The sequence below is a fragment of the Balaenoptera borealis genome (genome assembly GCF_965194805.1).
Source record: "Balaenoptera borealis genome assembly, chromosome: 1".
Lineage (NCBI taxonomy): Eukaryota > Metazoa > Chordata > Mammalia > Artiodactyla > Balaenopteridae > Balaenoptera > Balaenoptera borealis.
This window is the reverse complement of record NC_138860.1, coordinates 119,243,931-119,259,746: the sequence shown is the minus strand read 5'-3', so window position 1 is coordinate 119,259,746 and position 15,816 is coordinate 119,243,931. Positions and strand designations below refer to the sequence as shown.

Sequence of the window (15,816 nt, the reverse complement as noted above, 5' to 3'; positions counted from 1 at the left end):
AGCTGCTTCCCACTAGCTATCTACTTTACATTCAGTAGTGTATATATGTCAGTGCTACTCTCTCACTTCATCCCAGCTTCCCCTTCCCCTTCCCTGTGTCCTCAAGTCCATTCTCTACGTCTGCGTCTTTATTCCTGTCCTGCCCCTAGGTTCATCAGAACCATTTTTTCTTTTTTTTTTTTTAGATTCCATATATATGTTTTAGCATACAGTATTTGTTTTTCTCTTTCTGACTTACTTCACTCTGTATGACAGACTCTAGATCCATCCACCTCACTACAAATAACTCAATTTCGTTTCTTTTTATGGCTGAGTAATATTACATTGCATGTATGTGCCACATCTTCTTTATCCATTCATCTGTCGATGGACCCCTAGGTTGCTTCCATGTCCTGGCTACTGTAAATAGTGCTGCAGTGAACATTGTGGAACATTTAATTTTAAAGAACTTCAATTTGAGTTTTTGTGTATACTGTAGCTCAAGCTGCTTAAACAAACAAAGGAACAATTTAATACCTAGGGAGTAATTATAATAATCTTAGTACAGGACCAAGATCGCATACGAACAATTCCAAACTCTGAATCTCTGAAACTGAAAATTTTCATAACTCCTCCAGCAGCAGAAACCTGACTGAGCTCATTTACAGTCATTATTTTCCCATTATAATGTAAACATTTGTAGGTTTCACTGCAGAAATAGTATTGTTTGATTATATAATGCTGCCCCAAACCTACTAGGGATGTATATAATATAGTAAACGTAACATATACCCAAAGATTTCCAGTAAGAGAATGCAGATCGTTTATTATCATTGCACATTATCTACTAAGTGCCAGGTATTACTTTATTTTAGGTATTATTTCATTTACTCCCCTCAACAACCCAGTAAATTCGCCCTTGCCTGAGGTCACCTAACGTGAACCATATGTAGAGGCAATATTCAAATTCAGGTTTATCTCAGTCAGAACCTTAACCACTTTTGAAAGTTTAAAAAAGCATTGAAAACAAGTCTCTTAAAAACACAATACTGGGGATGTGGGAGGTAAAAATAATTCTTTGATAAGATGCAGCATCCCCTTCTTCCCTCCTTCCAGCAAATAACACTACGATCATCTAAAATTTTTATCGTTTTCATATGAATGTCTGAGAAAACACAGATATCACAAAAAAGGTACTTCTAAACACCTTTCTTCACTTTTCCCCCCTAAGAGTAAAGTACAGGGCCATATATATTTATCTTGCTACTTATATATCACCTTTTAGCAATCAAAATTTTCTGCAATCCTGATCTTGCCAAACATCAAGTTCAATAAGTATGTCTTCTGTATTCATCTAAATCAGTGGTTCTCAAATTTTGCCTCTCCCCACTGCCCCCATCCCAGGGGATGTGTGTGTGTGTGTGTGTGTGTGTGTGTGTGTGTGTGTGTGTGTGTGTGTGTGTGCATTACCAAAATCTAGTCAGTAGAAGCCAGGTATGCTGCTAAACATCCTATAATACACACGCCAGCCACTCACGACAAAGAACTCTGTGGCTCAAAACATCACAGTGCCAAGATAAGAAATCATGATCTAAATCACTGATGAAAATGCTGAACAAGAATGAACAAAATATAGGAACACACTAAAGAGATTTCCAAGCTGACTATCAACCAACTAAGCAGAATATTCTAAGTATGCCTATCAACTAACTGGGAATTCACCTTAATGCTTTACTATTCATCAAACATCCAAACACAGACATTTTAAATTCAGTTCGTGGCATTTTCCATTTAGAAATAATAATGGGCAATTTAACAAAGAACAAATAGAAAAATTCTGTTCCATAGATTTCAATTATTTATTTCACCAAATTATTTTGAATTATTTATTTCACCAAAATAGTTATAAGAATGAAAGATCATCTTACTACCACAGATTGGATTAAGTCAAACTTCACACTTGAATTTTAAGATATTATTCTGAAACATGTGGCCAAATATTCCATATCTAAGTAGCAATTAAATAAAATCAAATTAGAACAAAATATCATTTCCACCTTCCAAAATAGCAGCAAAATTTAAAAAAAAAAGAGACAACTCAGTGCTAGTGAGACGTTTAAACAGGTATTCTCATTTACTACAAATGGAAATGAAAACTGGCTTATCCCTAGTTTATTATTACTAGCCCTACTTTATAGATGAGGAAACTGAAGCACAAAGAAGTTAGGTGGCTTAGCTTAATATCACATGGCTAGGAAGCAGCTGGTTAGAAATCTGAACCCAGGCAGCCCTAGCTCCAGTTTGTGCTCTTAACCACTCCATTTTACTATCTCTATGTTTTATAGAATTTTTTTTACAACTCTTTAAAATGCATCAAAAATCACTGGAAGACAACATTAAGGGTGAAAAGACTGGTGAAAACATTTACAATGCATGCAACAGATCAAGATGAGATATAAGCAGGCACATTAAATGAAAAAATTCAACTGTTCAACCTCTAATCAGATATGCAAAAAAGTTTAATAATATTCAATTAAAGTGCAGTATAACTAAAATAGGCACTCATATATTTTTGTGGAAGGTACAAAGTAGTACTTTTTTGGGGAGGACAATTTGGAGTTTCCTTCAAAAGTATAAATGCATGTACTCTCTGATCCAGTAATTCCACTTTCTAGGAACTGATCATACAGAAAAAGTCACATAAGCACACAAAACAATTTATTCAAGGATGTTTATAACAGCATTATTTGTAATAATTAAAATCTAGAAATTAGCTAAAAATGTTCATGAATATGGGAATAATTAAATAAATTAGGATATAGTAGTCATAGTTGAAATATACTACTTAAACAAAGTGAGGCAGATTTGCATTAACAAGTAAGATGTCCATAATATATTGTTAAATAGAAAAAAGCTAGCTGTAGAAAAAACAGTGTGTGCCTTTATTCACAAAGATGAATAATGTTTAACTTGAGGAGAGTCATGTAACTTTTTATACTTCTATAAGTATTTAATATTATGTTTTACTTTATTAATTGAAAAAAGGACACATGATTAGAAGAAAACATAAAATATTATCAATGGTTGTCTCTGCGTAGTGGAATTAAAGGTGCTATTTTTCCTTTAAATTTTTTTATGATGAGGATGTATTACTTTTACAATTGCTACTATATGCTGATTCCTTCCTACACTCCAGTTAGTGTCTAGGTAAATTAATACACTAAGGTCACAACTACTTCTTAGGAAGACACTAAAAATATAAGAAAATCAAGCCCAAATCATTGTAAATTCATGAGTAAAAGGCATAATGCAAGAAGAGTCCAATTTGCCATTTCAGAGATCTGAGGTGTTCCAAAATAACACTATAAATAAATTTGTGTTCTAAACCCAGAAAATACACCGAATGTAGTATTCTTGGAAAAAACTTCCTACATACATTCATGTGTCTAAAGACCCCAAAATTTAAAATTTGAGGCTATATTAGTAGTAGTAAAACCATTCTAAATGGTTTCTTTCATAAAACAGGAAAACATTTTATATTTCAGAAGGCACAAACCAGTTATCTTAAATTTCAAACAAATTATGTCTATTTCTAAATATGTCAGTTTCAAAACACACAAAAGAATCATTTCATATCTGATAAATGCAAAGTATTACTTTACTCCTGGAAACCAACCGAAAAAAGGGAAAACCACCTTTACAAATATCGGTCTTGAAACATATAAAATAAGTGGATAACACCATTCTCTAATAATATAATATCTTCTGAAAAGATGGAAGGTTTATTAGAATAATTCTGATCATTCTGTCTCTTCAATTTATGTAGTAAAATTGTGAGGGAACCTTATAGTTTACCTAGTACAACCCCCACCATTATGCAGATGGAGCCCGGAGAAAAGAAGTAATTTGCTCAAGGCCTCACAGTTATTAACAGGCTGAAGCGGGGAGGACTCACTCAGGTTTTTTGACTCTAAATCTAGAATGTTGACTTTTGAAAGGTATTATCCAATAATTTAGTGGGCTACTTACAGTACTTTGGGATCCTGTTCTTCTCTGTACTAATGGGGCCTTTTTGACCCAGCACTTTCAGAGAGCAGGAAACTCATCTCTAATGTATTATCTGTATTCACAGATTCACTACAGACTAAATGTTTTCCAAGTTCCTTTTCTTCTCCATCACTGGCTCTCAAATGAAATCCTATTTGGAATCCCAAAGCAAAAGGATTATAAAAGCCAAGCTGCTCCTGTTAAAAATATGCAGGAATTCTGCTTTGACTTATTGCTTTGTCCTTGAAGCTTCTGAAATACTTTCACGGTATCTTAGGCCTCAGAGAGAAGGATAGACACATACACACACTCTCTTCTCTCTCTCTCCATCTCTCACAACACACACACACACACACACACACACACACTGCAAACCCAAAGTGTTATTAAAGTCATATGACATAAAATTAGCATAAGTTCCTAAATGTTTATTTCCAATTTGTGCAGTCATCTTGTCCTGTACCAATAACGAACACCTCACAGACCACACTTTGAGTAGCAATGTTCTATAGTAAACCAAACCTTAAAAGATGTTCCTAATCAAATCAGAACATCTGATATACTAAGAAAGAAGTCAGACACTTACTTCTTATCAAAAAATGTTGAATTTTCTTTCCTTTTGGTGAATCCATTGGGTAGAAGTTTTAAGTTAATACCTTGCTTTCGAGCACGATTTTTCATAAAGTACATCTAACAACCAAAAACAAATAGGCAAATTAATATTAAAATGCCTTAAATTCCAAAAGCATGTAAAACAATGTTCAAAACATAATAGTTAAGATTTATTGAGTATTTATGTTTCACAAACTGCACTAAACAGCAATGTCTCATTTAATCCTCACAATACTATGAGGCAGGTACTATTATTACTCCCATTTCTGCTATTTCAGCTATTTCTGAGACGTAAAGCCTACATTCAAATACAGGTCTGTCTAATTCCAGAGCCTGTGATTAACCATATACTCTATAAGTCAAAAGAAGAATTTTATGGGGATTTAAAAAAAATACAGGTTTTAGCAATCACAGGGATTACCTATACAGTTCTTTCTTTTTTTACTGATGGTTTCATACCATAGTTAGCTATATATATATATATATATATATATATATATATATATATGCCTGCTTCTATTACTAGTCAGGTAGCTTCATTCCGGGAAGAACTACGGCACTGCCTAGTACAAGGCTTAACTTAAAGTAGCCATCGATGTAGGATGTACAAAATGGGACATGAGAATTCTAGCTCTGACATGTGTTACTCCATGGATCATGTAGGTTGGTTGAGCCCATGCTAGCCCATGAAACGATTTGCCTTGCTTGTGTGGTTAACACAATCTTAAACCTTCAACTTGGTTTAAGATAGTCCAGAGCTGCAATGTTCTTAGGTACCTGGTAGAATAAAGGAAGGCCTGTTTGTTCTAACCTTCAAAAAATTCCCACAAATAATATTTAAAGAAAAAAAAAGGCAGTACTCAACAAAAAATAAAAAAGTATAAACAATATAAGAAAACAAGGCTCAGTGTACTGGAACCAAAAGAGAAAATGATGTAGCTGAGAGAGCTCCCTATATATTCAGACACTAAAAAAATCATACACAGATTACAGAACTGCTCTGCAAAATTTAAAGGAATAAAAGAAAGCTTGAAAATATGTGCAGTGAAGAGAAACTATAAAAAGTGACTCAGCAGATTTTTAAATAAGCCAAACTAAAATTTTGCATTAGAGATAAAAAAGATGACAAAATCAGGAGAGGTTAAGGGGTAGGTATGATATAGGGAGAAGGCCTAAGCCACATTTAATGGTAGTTTTAGGAGAAGAGAGAATGAATAAAGCACAGATAATATTTTAATAGAAATGAGCTGGTAATTTCCCAGAATTGATGAAAGACGCTCCACTGATTCAATAAATCTAATAATTCTCAAGTAAGATAAATAAAAAGAAATGTGCATTTTCACAGTATAGTAAAAATGCAGAAGACCAACAATAAAAAGAATGCATCCAGAGAAAAAAGACTTCAAAGGCAGTTAAAAATGACAGATGACTTTACAACAATAAAAATGGAAGCCATAGACAATGGAAGAGTAAGTCTGAACCCAGAATTCTACAGACAAAAATCATTTAAGAGTGATTTAAATGCCGATAGAGTAATCTAAGAGTTGGCAACCAGCAAACTCTCTCTAAAGGACATTCTAAAAGATCTACTTGAGGTAGAAAGTGATCTCTCAGACAGAAAGTCTAAGATGATGGCAGAAAAAATAAAGAGCAAAGAAGGTGGGAAATATAAAGATAAACCAAAACAAACACTGACTGGATAAAACAGTAATTACTGTATGGAGATTGAAACAAAAAAGACCATTTAAATACCTGAAAACAATACGAAAAGTCAGTAGAGTGTTAAATGGAATTTAAGTTTTCTAAGGTAACTGCTGGCAAACTAGGGCCAAATCCTGCCTGCTGCCTATTTTTATAAACAAATTTTGTTGGAATACAGCCCTGTGCATTTGTTTATGTATTATTCATGGCTGCTTTTTTGCTACAGTGGCAGAGTTGAGTAGTTGTGACAGAAACCATAAGGTTTGAAAAAAAGGTTTACTATCTGACTCTTTACAGAAGAAGTTTGCCAACTCCTGTTCTAAGGTCATTGCATTGTTTAAGTACAGGCTTAAGGTACTGATTAACTTTAGATACTGATAAATGAAGTATGCATGCAATGTCTAGCCTAACCAATGAAAGGACAGAAAAAGGATGTATAAGTTCTAAACTGATAGAAGAAAAATTCAAATGATAAGAAATTACTCAATTAGTCCAAAAGACAAGAAGAAAAAGAACAAAACAGAACAAAGCAAGTGGACAAATAGCACAAGTAAGGTGACACATTTAAAGTCAAATATATAGGTAATTTATTAAAAAGTAAATGAATTTGATGATTCAGTTAAAAGTTCCAGATTGTCAGAATGGAGAAAAACTGCAATCCAATTATACGGTACTTTGAAAAGGTACATCCAGAACATAAAGATACAAAAAGGCCAAAAGTAAAAGTAAGGGACAAAATACACCATGCAAATACCAACCAAAGGACTGAAATAGTTCAATACCAGATAAAGTACACAAAATGCTTGAGACAAAAAGGGTCACATCATAATGCCAAAGGTTAAATACACCAAGAATTTCCTGAAGTATGCATCTAATAATTTAGCCTTAAAGCATATGAAGCAAAGCTAACTGAACCACAAGGAGATACATATAAATCCTTTTGATTTTATCTGTTGGGAAATTTTAACACACCTCTCTCAGTAACTGACAGAAAAAACAGACAAAAAACAAAAACCAAAAAAACCTCAGTAGCACTATAAATAATTTGAACATAATTAACAAATCTGACCTAAAAGGAATATATTTAGAATACTAGATTAAGCAAATGCAGAATAATTTTTCTTTCCCAAGCAAACAGAGAACATTACAAAATCTAACCACATGCTGGGCCATAAACACAAGTCTTAATGTATTTTAAAAGAATGAACTCAGAAAAAATATGTTCTCTGACCACAATGCAATTAAGCTAAAAATATAAAAGAATATAACAAAAGTCAAGAGGACACGTTAACAAAATAGAAAAGGAATTCACAATAGCAACTGATCTAGAAAAAAAGAGGACACAAATAAGCATTATCACAAATGATAATACAACTTCTACAGACACGTAAAGGAAAATATGAAGAACTTTATGCCAATGCATTTAGGTAAAATTTAGGTAAAATGGAAAAATTCTTAGAAAAATGTAGTCTACTAACAATGACTCAAGAAGACAGAGAAAACCTAAATAGTCCAATAAACAGTAAAGAATAAACTTCAGAAGCCCATTAATAAATTTTACCAAACTCCCATGGAGGAAATAATCCCAATGTTAGTTAATGTATCCAGGACCAAAATGGGAGCATTCCCAAATAATTTTATGAAACTAAAATCACAATGATATAGAAACCTAAGAATACCAAAAAGGAAAATCAGAAGTCATTTCACTCACGGACAGAAATGCAAAAATGAATGAATGGATAATGTGTACATATACATAATACAACTGAATTCTGCAAAGTATAAAAAGCAGGGTATGATAATAATATACCATGCAAGTTTAACTTACAATAGAAAATTGATTAAAAGATTATTCATACTAGAATATTATATATTAAAAGAATAAATAATCAAATACAGAAAAAGCATTTGATAAAATATAACCACCATTCATGTTAACATCTGTTAGCAAACTAGGAACAGAACTTCTTTAATCTAAATATCAAACTGTATCTACAAAAAATTTAAAAGCAAACATCATGGTGAAATCTTGAAACTTTTCCCTCTATGATCAGGAGTTATGAAACAAAGATGTACAGAAAAGCTAATATACCAGGCCCGAGACTGCTATCCTTAGAAAGTTCTGTTGGCAAGGTTGGCTCTTGGCTGGTGTCTGGGAATTTGACTGACTGGTAAATGGACCCTACACTGACATAAAACTTTTCCTAAAATGATAAGAGTGGTTCACTGTGCTGAAATTGTACAAAAATGTGGTTTTATCTGCTTCCCTTCTGGGAGTATGGAATTTGGCAAGTGCTAGGGCGAGGGTGCTTCTGCGATCAGCCCCCAATAAAAACCTTGGGCAGTGAGTTTCCCTGGTAGACAATAACTTCAAACATTAATTATCACAACCCATTGCCCGAGGAATTAACTGCATACGATGTGACTCCAATAGAAGAGGACTTTGGGAAGCTTGTTGCTGGATTCCTACAGACTTTGCCCCATATACTTTTTCCTTTTGCTAATTTTGCTCTGTATCCTTTCACTGTAATAAATTTTAGCCATGAGTACAACTGTATGTTGCATCCTGTGAATCCTTTCAGCAAATCATCAAACCTAGGGATGGACTTTGACTTACAACATAAATATCTACTATCATCAGCACTATTTGACATTATTGGAAGTCCTAGCTATACCAATAAGGCAAGAAAAAGAGATAAAAGAACAAGGACAGAAAGATAGAAACAAATTGTGATGAACTGTTTATAGAGAAAATCTCAAAGAATCTATAGATAAGGTATTGGGACAGATTTTAATATGGTTACTACTATAAAATAGACAACAAAAATATCTCATTCCTAAATACCAGCAAAGAGATAATAAAACATTAAAAAGAAAACACTATTTAAAATAGTATGAAAAAATAAAGTGCCCAAGAATAAATCTAATAAGAAATATGCGAGACCTTCACTGAGAAAATTATAGAGATGTTAAAGAACCAAATAAATGCAGAGATACAACAGTCAAGGATTTAAACATTCAATGCTGTAAAATCCAATCACTCAAGTAACTCTACAAAATAAATGCAACCCCAATCAAAATTCCCAGGTGGGGAAGGTAGGACTGTAGAATCAATAGGCTGATTTTTCATATTTGTATAAAATTACAAAGAGCCACAGCCATATTTTAGAAAATACTCTAGAAAATATTCTAGAAAAATGGCTATATTCTAAAAAATGAATGAAGTGGGAAGACTTACTCTTTCAGCAAGTTTCAGTAAAAGACTATAATAGTTTAGAGTATTGAGCATTGGTGTGGATAGGTAAGAGGACCACCAGAACGAACAGACAGGCCAGAAACTGACCCAAGCATATATGGATGCTTGATATATGACAAAGATGGTCCTACAGAGCAGTAGGGAAAGGATGAATTTTTTCAATAAATGATGCTAGAAAAAAGTAGATTATCCATGTGGAAAATTATATAGGACCTCCACTTGACATGCTAGACAAAAATCAATCCCATGTTTACAGACATAAATGGGAGATGCAACACTGTAAAGCTTTTAGAAAATAGTTACAGGAGAATAGCTTCATAACAAGGTAGGGAAGGATTTCTTTATAAACTCATAAAACTATTAACTATAAAGGAAACATACAACAATTTTTACTACATGAAAATTAGGAACACCTGTTTACCATAAAACACTAAAGACAGTAAAAAGACAAGCCACAGAATGAAAGAAGGAATTTATAACACATACAACCAACTAACAACTAGCATCTAAAAATACAAAGAATTACTACAAACCAGTAAGAAAAAACAACTGATCAATGAAAAGATGAACAAAAGACTTAACAGGCATACCACAAAGAAGAATATCCAATTGGCCAATAAAATATTTGAAAGGTGCTCAATCTCTTTAAGAATCAGACAACTACAAATTAAAAATCATAATAAAATAACACAGCCATCAAATTGACAAAAACTCAGAAACTCTGACCAAGTCAAGTATTGGAGAGGATGCGACAATAGGTACACTTAAACACTACTGTGAGTATAAACTGGTATCACCACTTTGGAAAATGTTTTGGTAACATATAGTCAAATTGAAGATATGCATACGCCACAACAAAGCAATTCCGCTTCTAGGTATAAACCCCAGAAAAACATATGTATAAGCAAACCACAATTCCTAAACAGAAGTGTTCACCATAGCACTGTTTCTAAAATTTAGAAAACCCAGAGTCCATTTATTACAGAAAATCCAGAAATAAGAATGGTTCAGGAAAGGGCATAAGCTGGTGGCAGGAACTTTTGAGAAGCTGGTAATGTTCTAATTTTAGACCTAGGTGGTAGTACATGTATGTTTACTGCATAATTATTCATTAAATGGTGTATTTTTGGACCTCCCTGGTGGCGCAGTGGTTAAGAATCCACCCGCCAATGCAGGGGACACAGGTTTGAGCCCTGGTCTGGGAAGATCCCACATGCCGCAGAGCAACTAAGCCCGTGTGCCACAACTACTGAGCCTGCTCTCTAGAGCTGGTGAGCCACAACTACTGAGCCCATGCACCACAACTACTGAAGCCCATGCGCCTAGAGCCTGTGCTCAGTAACAAGAGATGCCACCACAATGAGAAGCCCGTGCACTGCAATGAAGATTAGGCCCTGCTCGCCGCAACTAGAGAAAGCCCACGTGCAGCAACGAAGACCCAACGTAGCCAAAAAAAAAAAAAAAAGGTGTATTTCTATTTTATGCTTTTTTATATGCATGCCATATTACACAAAAAAATTTTAAAAAGTAATTTATCTTTTAAGTAGAATTTAATTATGTCTAATTAAGCTTGAGGGAAAAAAAGACTTGGTGCATGGTAATTTTTCTTTCAGATGTGGGTAGTGTCACGTCTGTACCAATAACACCAATAAAATAAACTGTTTAAAAGGTACTAAAATTCTGCAACTCCAATACCAAAATGGTATTGAAAAACGAAACATAATTCCATGATGTGATTTAATAATATTATTAAAGAAATTTTAGAACAACAGCAGTTGCAAAATACTTCAAATATGTAAGTTTTAAATTTTGCATAGTGCATAAGGAATGAAAAAGGGATGGAAGTATGAAAATTAAGTATATTAAAACAAGTCCCAGGGCTTCCCTGGTGGCGCAGTGGTTGAGAGTCTGCCTGCCGATGCAGGGGACACGGGTTCGAGCCCTGGTCTGGGAGGATCCCACATGCTGCGGAGCAACTAGGCCCGTGAGCCACAACTACTGAGCCTGCGCGTCTGGAGCCTGTGCTCCGCAACAGGAGAGGCCACGATAGTGAGAGGCCCGCGCACCGCGATGAAGAGTGGCCCCCGCTCGCCGCAGCTGGAGAAAGCCCTCGCACAGAAACGAAGACCCAACACAGCCAAAAATAAATAAATAAATAAATAAATAAATAAATAATTAAAAAAAAAAAAAACAACAAGTCCTGTTAGCTCTTCCTTCAAAATTCAAATCTAATCACTTCCCAATAATTCTAACAGCATCCTCTCTGACTAGAACCACAACAACAGCCTTATAACTGGTCTCCCAGCTTCCAATCTTCCACTCTTGCCTACTCAAGTCCACTTTCCAGAGAGCAGCAAGAGTGATCTTTCAAAAAGCAAACAGGCTCAATATCCACCCATGGCTTCCATTTTACTTCGAATACATTAGGAGCCCTCACTAGTTTCTTTAACCTCACATTCAACATGCCCCTCACTCAACTATGCTTAGGTCACCTTGCCCTTCTTTTAATTCCTCAAACACCCTAACTTCATCCCTGACTCATTCTTTACTTTTGCTTTTGTCTCTACCTGGAAAGTCTTTCTCCAAAGCTTCACATGACTGCCTCTTTCTCATCATTCAGACTGCTGCTTAAATGTCATCTCTCAGAGAAGCCTCTCCTGACTTCTGTACGGAAAATAGTACCCTTATAAGCCCCTCCCCCAGCAAACAGACACCATTTTCATTTTCTCTAATCTCCTGTGTACTATCTTCCACATGCACTTAACGTTACCTGAAATTATATTTGTTCCTCTACTCATCTCCTGTCTCTCCTGCTACAATACAAGCTCCATGAGGAGAAGGACATTGTTTTGGTCACTGCTGTATCCCTAGTAACTTAATATATTTGTTGAGTGAAAAAAAAAAAAAAGAATCTAATTCATTAGAAGAAATTCTAACTGGAAGGGAGTAGAAGAAATACTTACATGTTTATTGCTCATTGGTCTTTTCAAGAAAGCATCTCTAGAAATATGGTCTGCTGTTCTTGCCACATCTTCCAAAAATCGATAATCTACAAATTTTGAAATAGAAAAATAAACAAATGATATATGCCAACGGCCAGTAAGCATCAATTGGCTATGCAGAAGATGGCTTACCACTTAGGAGATTCATTTCAGTAAATTGTTGCATTGAAACATATGCAGTTTTATCTCGCACTCCATTACATGTCAGTTCTGCTTTGTGTTTCTTTACACAGGGCAAACTGAAGAGACAAAAGAGGAGGTACTTTTACACTTTGAGGTAAAAAGGGTACAGGCAGAGATAACAGGGTAGGAAATGACATATATACCTGCAGGAATAGCGCATACAACGTGGACATCTGTACTTTGCTTCTTCTGTACCACAAGTTTCACATCTACAAAAGCCCAAATGAAACTTGATAAATTATCAAATATTAACTTTACATGTTTATTTATAAACTTTTAATGCTGAGTCAATTACTCATCACAATCAATTTACAGACATGTAAGCACAGTGAATAAAGTAGATGCAAGTAACTCTTATGAAATACTTGATAGCTGTGAAACATCGTTAGAAAATTCTCCTCTAGGAAATGACAACTACATTTACAATGTTGTTAATGATATGTAATTCAAGAAAACACGTATTAAATTAAAAAAAATCATCTCACTTTGACTTCCTTTTCTACTATAATCTGAGAATGAGATCATTCGATATTTTAACTTGTAACTCTTGACACTGTTAACAATTGTCTGTGTGCACATACCCAGAAGTCCAATCCATGAGCTATGTTTATTTATCTCAAAGGCAGACACACCAGAAAAAGATATAAGACCCAGGCAAATTTAGAGAGTAGCAGTTGCATTTTTCTTTCTCAACTCCTCACCCAACCTAGAATGGGCATCAAAATAATCTAGAAATGCTATTATCCATCATCTGTCTTCAACTGTTCTTTTAGGATCTTGGGATACTGACAATCAAACTACAGCTACTTCTGTTTTACTCACTGTGTTCGAGACAGTGATAATCCCAAGAAACTGACTACTCTTATTTCCTATGCTGCCTCATTATCACACTATAAGGAAATTAAATCAAAAGCAATAAATATTCATAGTACCCATAGAGAAACTAGACAGTTGGGTGAGTTCAAGTGTATTTTCTCTAATTTTAACTTACTACACTTTGTCCTTGTTGGTTTTATTAGACTTTTCCTCACACCTATACTCTCTCAAAAGAATACTGAGCCAAGAGCATATTAAGTCAAGCCAGATTCTGGTCCAAGGGCTTTCTGGCCCCAAGAATTTTCACTTCCTAACTTGGCCACTGGACACTAGTACCAACCTCACATATTTTCACTGAATTTATTGTCATCTGACAAAACCCTCCCTTCCCAATCGCCCCCCCCCCCATCATTCAGGCTCCAGGGACCCAAACTGGCACTTATTTATCATTATTCCACACCCTTCTGGTAGTGTAATTTCTTTCAATCTAGACAACAGAGGATTCCATAGCTTTATTCCCCCAATGGAATTCTCCTTGCCCTACCTTGACATGGCCAGTTTCCGCTTGGAGACCACTGGGGGATTTATCTGAGGCTCTTCTTTCACCTTTGTATCATCCATCACTTCTTCTTTAGGGAAATACTTCTCTTCTTTTACACACACTTCATCCATTATTTCCTCCTTTTTTACGTTCTGATCAAGAAACATCTCCTCCCGTTTAATCTCCAAGCTATCTTTCTTCTCTTCCTTCACTTCTAGCCAGTTCATCACTTCTTCCTTCACCTTCACGTTCTCTTCCTTTAGCTCTGGTTCTTCCACCTTCTCTTCTTTTACCATCAAACTACTATCCATCTCCTGCTTCACCTCCAACGTGCCTGGTTTTTCCTCTTTCACCTCAGGCCCATCCTCCACCTCCTGCTTTACCCACTGGTCATTCCGCATACCTTCTTCCATTTCTGACCAGTCCACTACTTCTTGCTTCACAACTGCTAGGTCCACTCGCATCTCCTCTGCCCTTGGTCCATTTCCTTCTTCCCCTTCCCCTGTCTTCCCCATTCCGGTCAGCCCATTCCCCGCCTCTCCACCGCCGGCCTCCTCGGTCCCTACTGTGCCCCTGACTCTCTCTCCACCTGACTCTAGACTTAGCCGCGCCCCTTCAGCTCCACTCTGGAGACCTTCTCCCGACGTCTCTTCATTTTCAGCAGCAAAATCCATCAGCTCAAGATCCTTGACCTCCGCTGCCACTCTGTCCTTCAATATGGCTGGTCCACGCCAATAGGAATGAATTTCTGGCCAGAACACCGACAGCGGCCCACGTGTGGATCAGAGAAGTAGCAAGCGGAAAACGCCGGCCCGGCGCGTCTCTCCAAACAGTCGTAAAGCAACGCTTCCGCGCACTGCCGCTTCACGACTCGTGGAGCTCTTTACGGCTCTGCTGCAGTCCGGCACAGACCCTCCGGGATCCGCGTGAGGCCACGCCCACTGTCATCCCGCCTTCGGGGCGGGGTTTCGCCAAACCCTTCCCTTGGGGAGGCCGCGCCCTATGCACGTGGCCACACGCTTCCGCTTAAAAAGAGCAGAGGCTCTCTGCGCCGGGGTGGGGAGAAGCGGGATCTTCACAGCTTTGTAATGGGAAGACCCACCCTAATCTGTTCTGAACTTGCATGAAAATGGAAGAAACACCTGTTATTACGCCTCTCCACGCTTCAGTTTCTTCAGCAGTACTCCAGAGACGATGGTATTACAAATCTTTTAGTTTATTTTGATGATTAAGTGTAATCATGCATGGAAATAAGCTAGCAGTGATGAAACTCAACATATGGTCGCTATTATTACTGGGAATCCTGATAGGTTTCAGGTAGGAAAGAGGGCATTAACTTTAATTCTTTCACTTCTTTGTCAGTAACAGCCGGCATCAGCCAGTTCCCCATTTACAGCATCTTACAGGATTCTCTCTAGGTGAATATATATATATATATCAAACACACACATATTTAAAGACTGGACCAAAAATCCAACCCCCAGGACTAGAACATCTTAAAAAAAACAACAACACAGAAAACAAAAACTATCCTGTCATCCGTTTCAGTTACTTTTGAAAATTAATATTACATACTGGGCATTAGGCATTTTCACCTAATCTTTACGTGATGTCTGTGAGATTCATATTTTTCTCTCTGCATAAGGAGACTTCAAAGAAATGGATTTTTAGCTGTGGGC

The 15,816-nt window shown here is 36.1% G+C and overlaps 1 protein-coding gene and 1 long non-coding RNA gene across 3 annotated transcripts in view; one reads left to right on the top strand and one right to left on the bottom strand.

Moving 5' to 3' along the window:
• The window catches only part of ZNHIT6 (zinc finger HIT-type containing 6), a 58,417-nt gene extending 43,430 nt beyond the window's left edge, over positions 1-14,987 (bottom strand). The window contains exons 1-5 of the mRNA XM_082408549.1: positions 14,141-14,987; positions 12,924-12,989; positions 12,730-12,836; positions 12,559-12,644; positions 4,613-4,716 (exon numbers count right to left, since the gene is read on the bottom strand). Of these exons, the coding sequence (XP_082264675.1) occupies positions 4,613-4,716; positions 12,559-12,644; positions 12,730-12,836; positions 12,924-12,989; positions 14,141-14,811 (1,034 nt within the window). The 5' untranslated portion in view covers positions 14,812-14,987. The remainder of the gene's footprint in view (positions 1-4,612; positions 4,717-12,558; positions 12,645-12,729; positions 12,837-12,923; positions 12,990-14,140) is intronic.
• A 119-nt stretch (positions 14,988-15,106) lies between these two features.
• The window catches only part of LOC309604782, a 58,784-nt gene continuing 58,074 nt past the window's right edge, over positions 15,107-15,816 (top strand). The window contains exon 1 of one of the 2 annotated variants that reach the window (XR_014231044.1): positions 15,107-15,334. This is a non-coding gene — a long non-coding RNA (uncharacterized lncRNA). Of the gene's footprint in view, positions 15,372-15,816 lie in introns of both variants that reach the window. The other variant, XR_014231045.1, reaches the window with a different exon arrangement.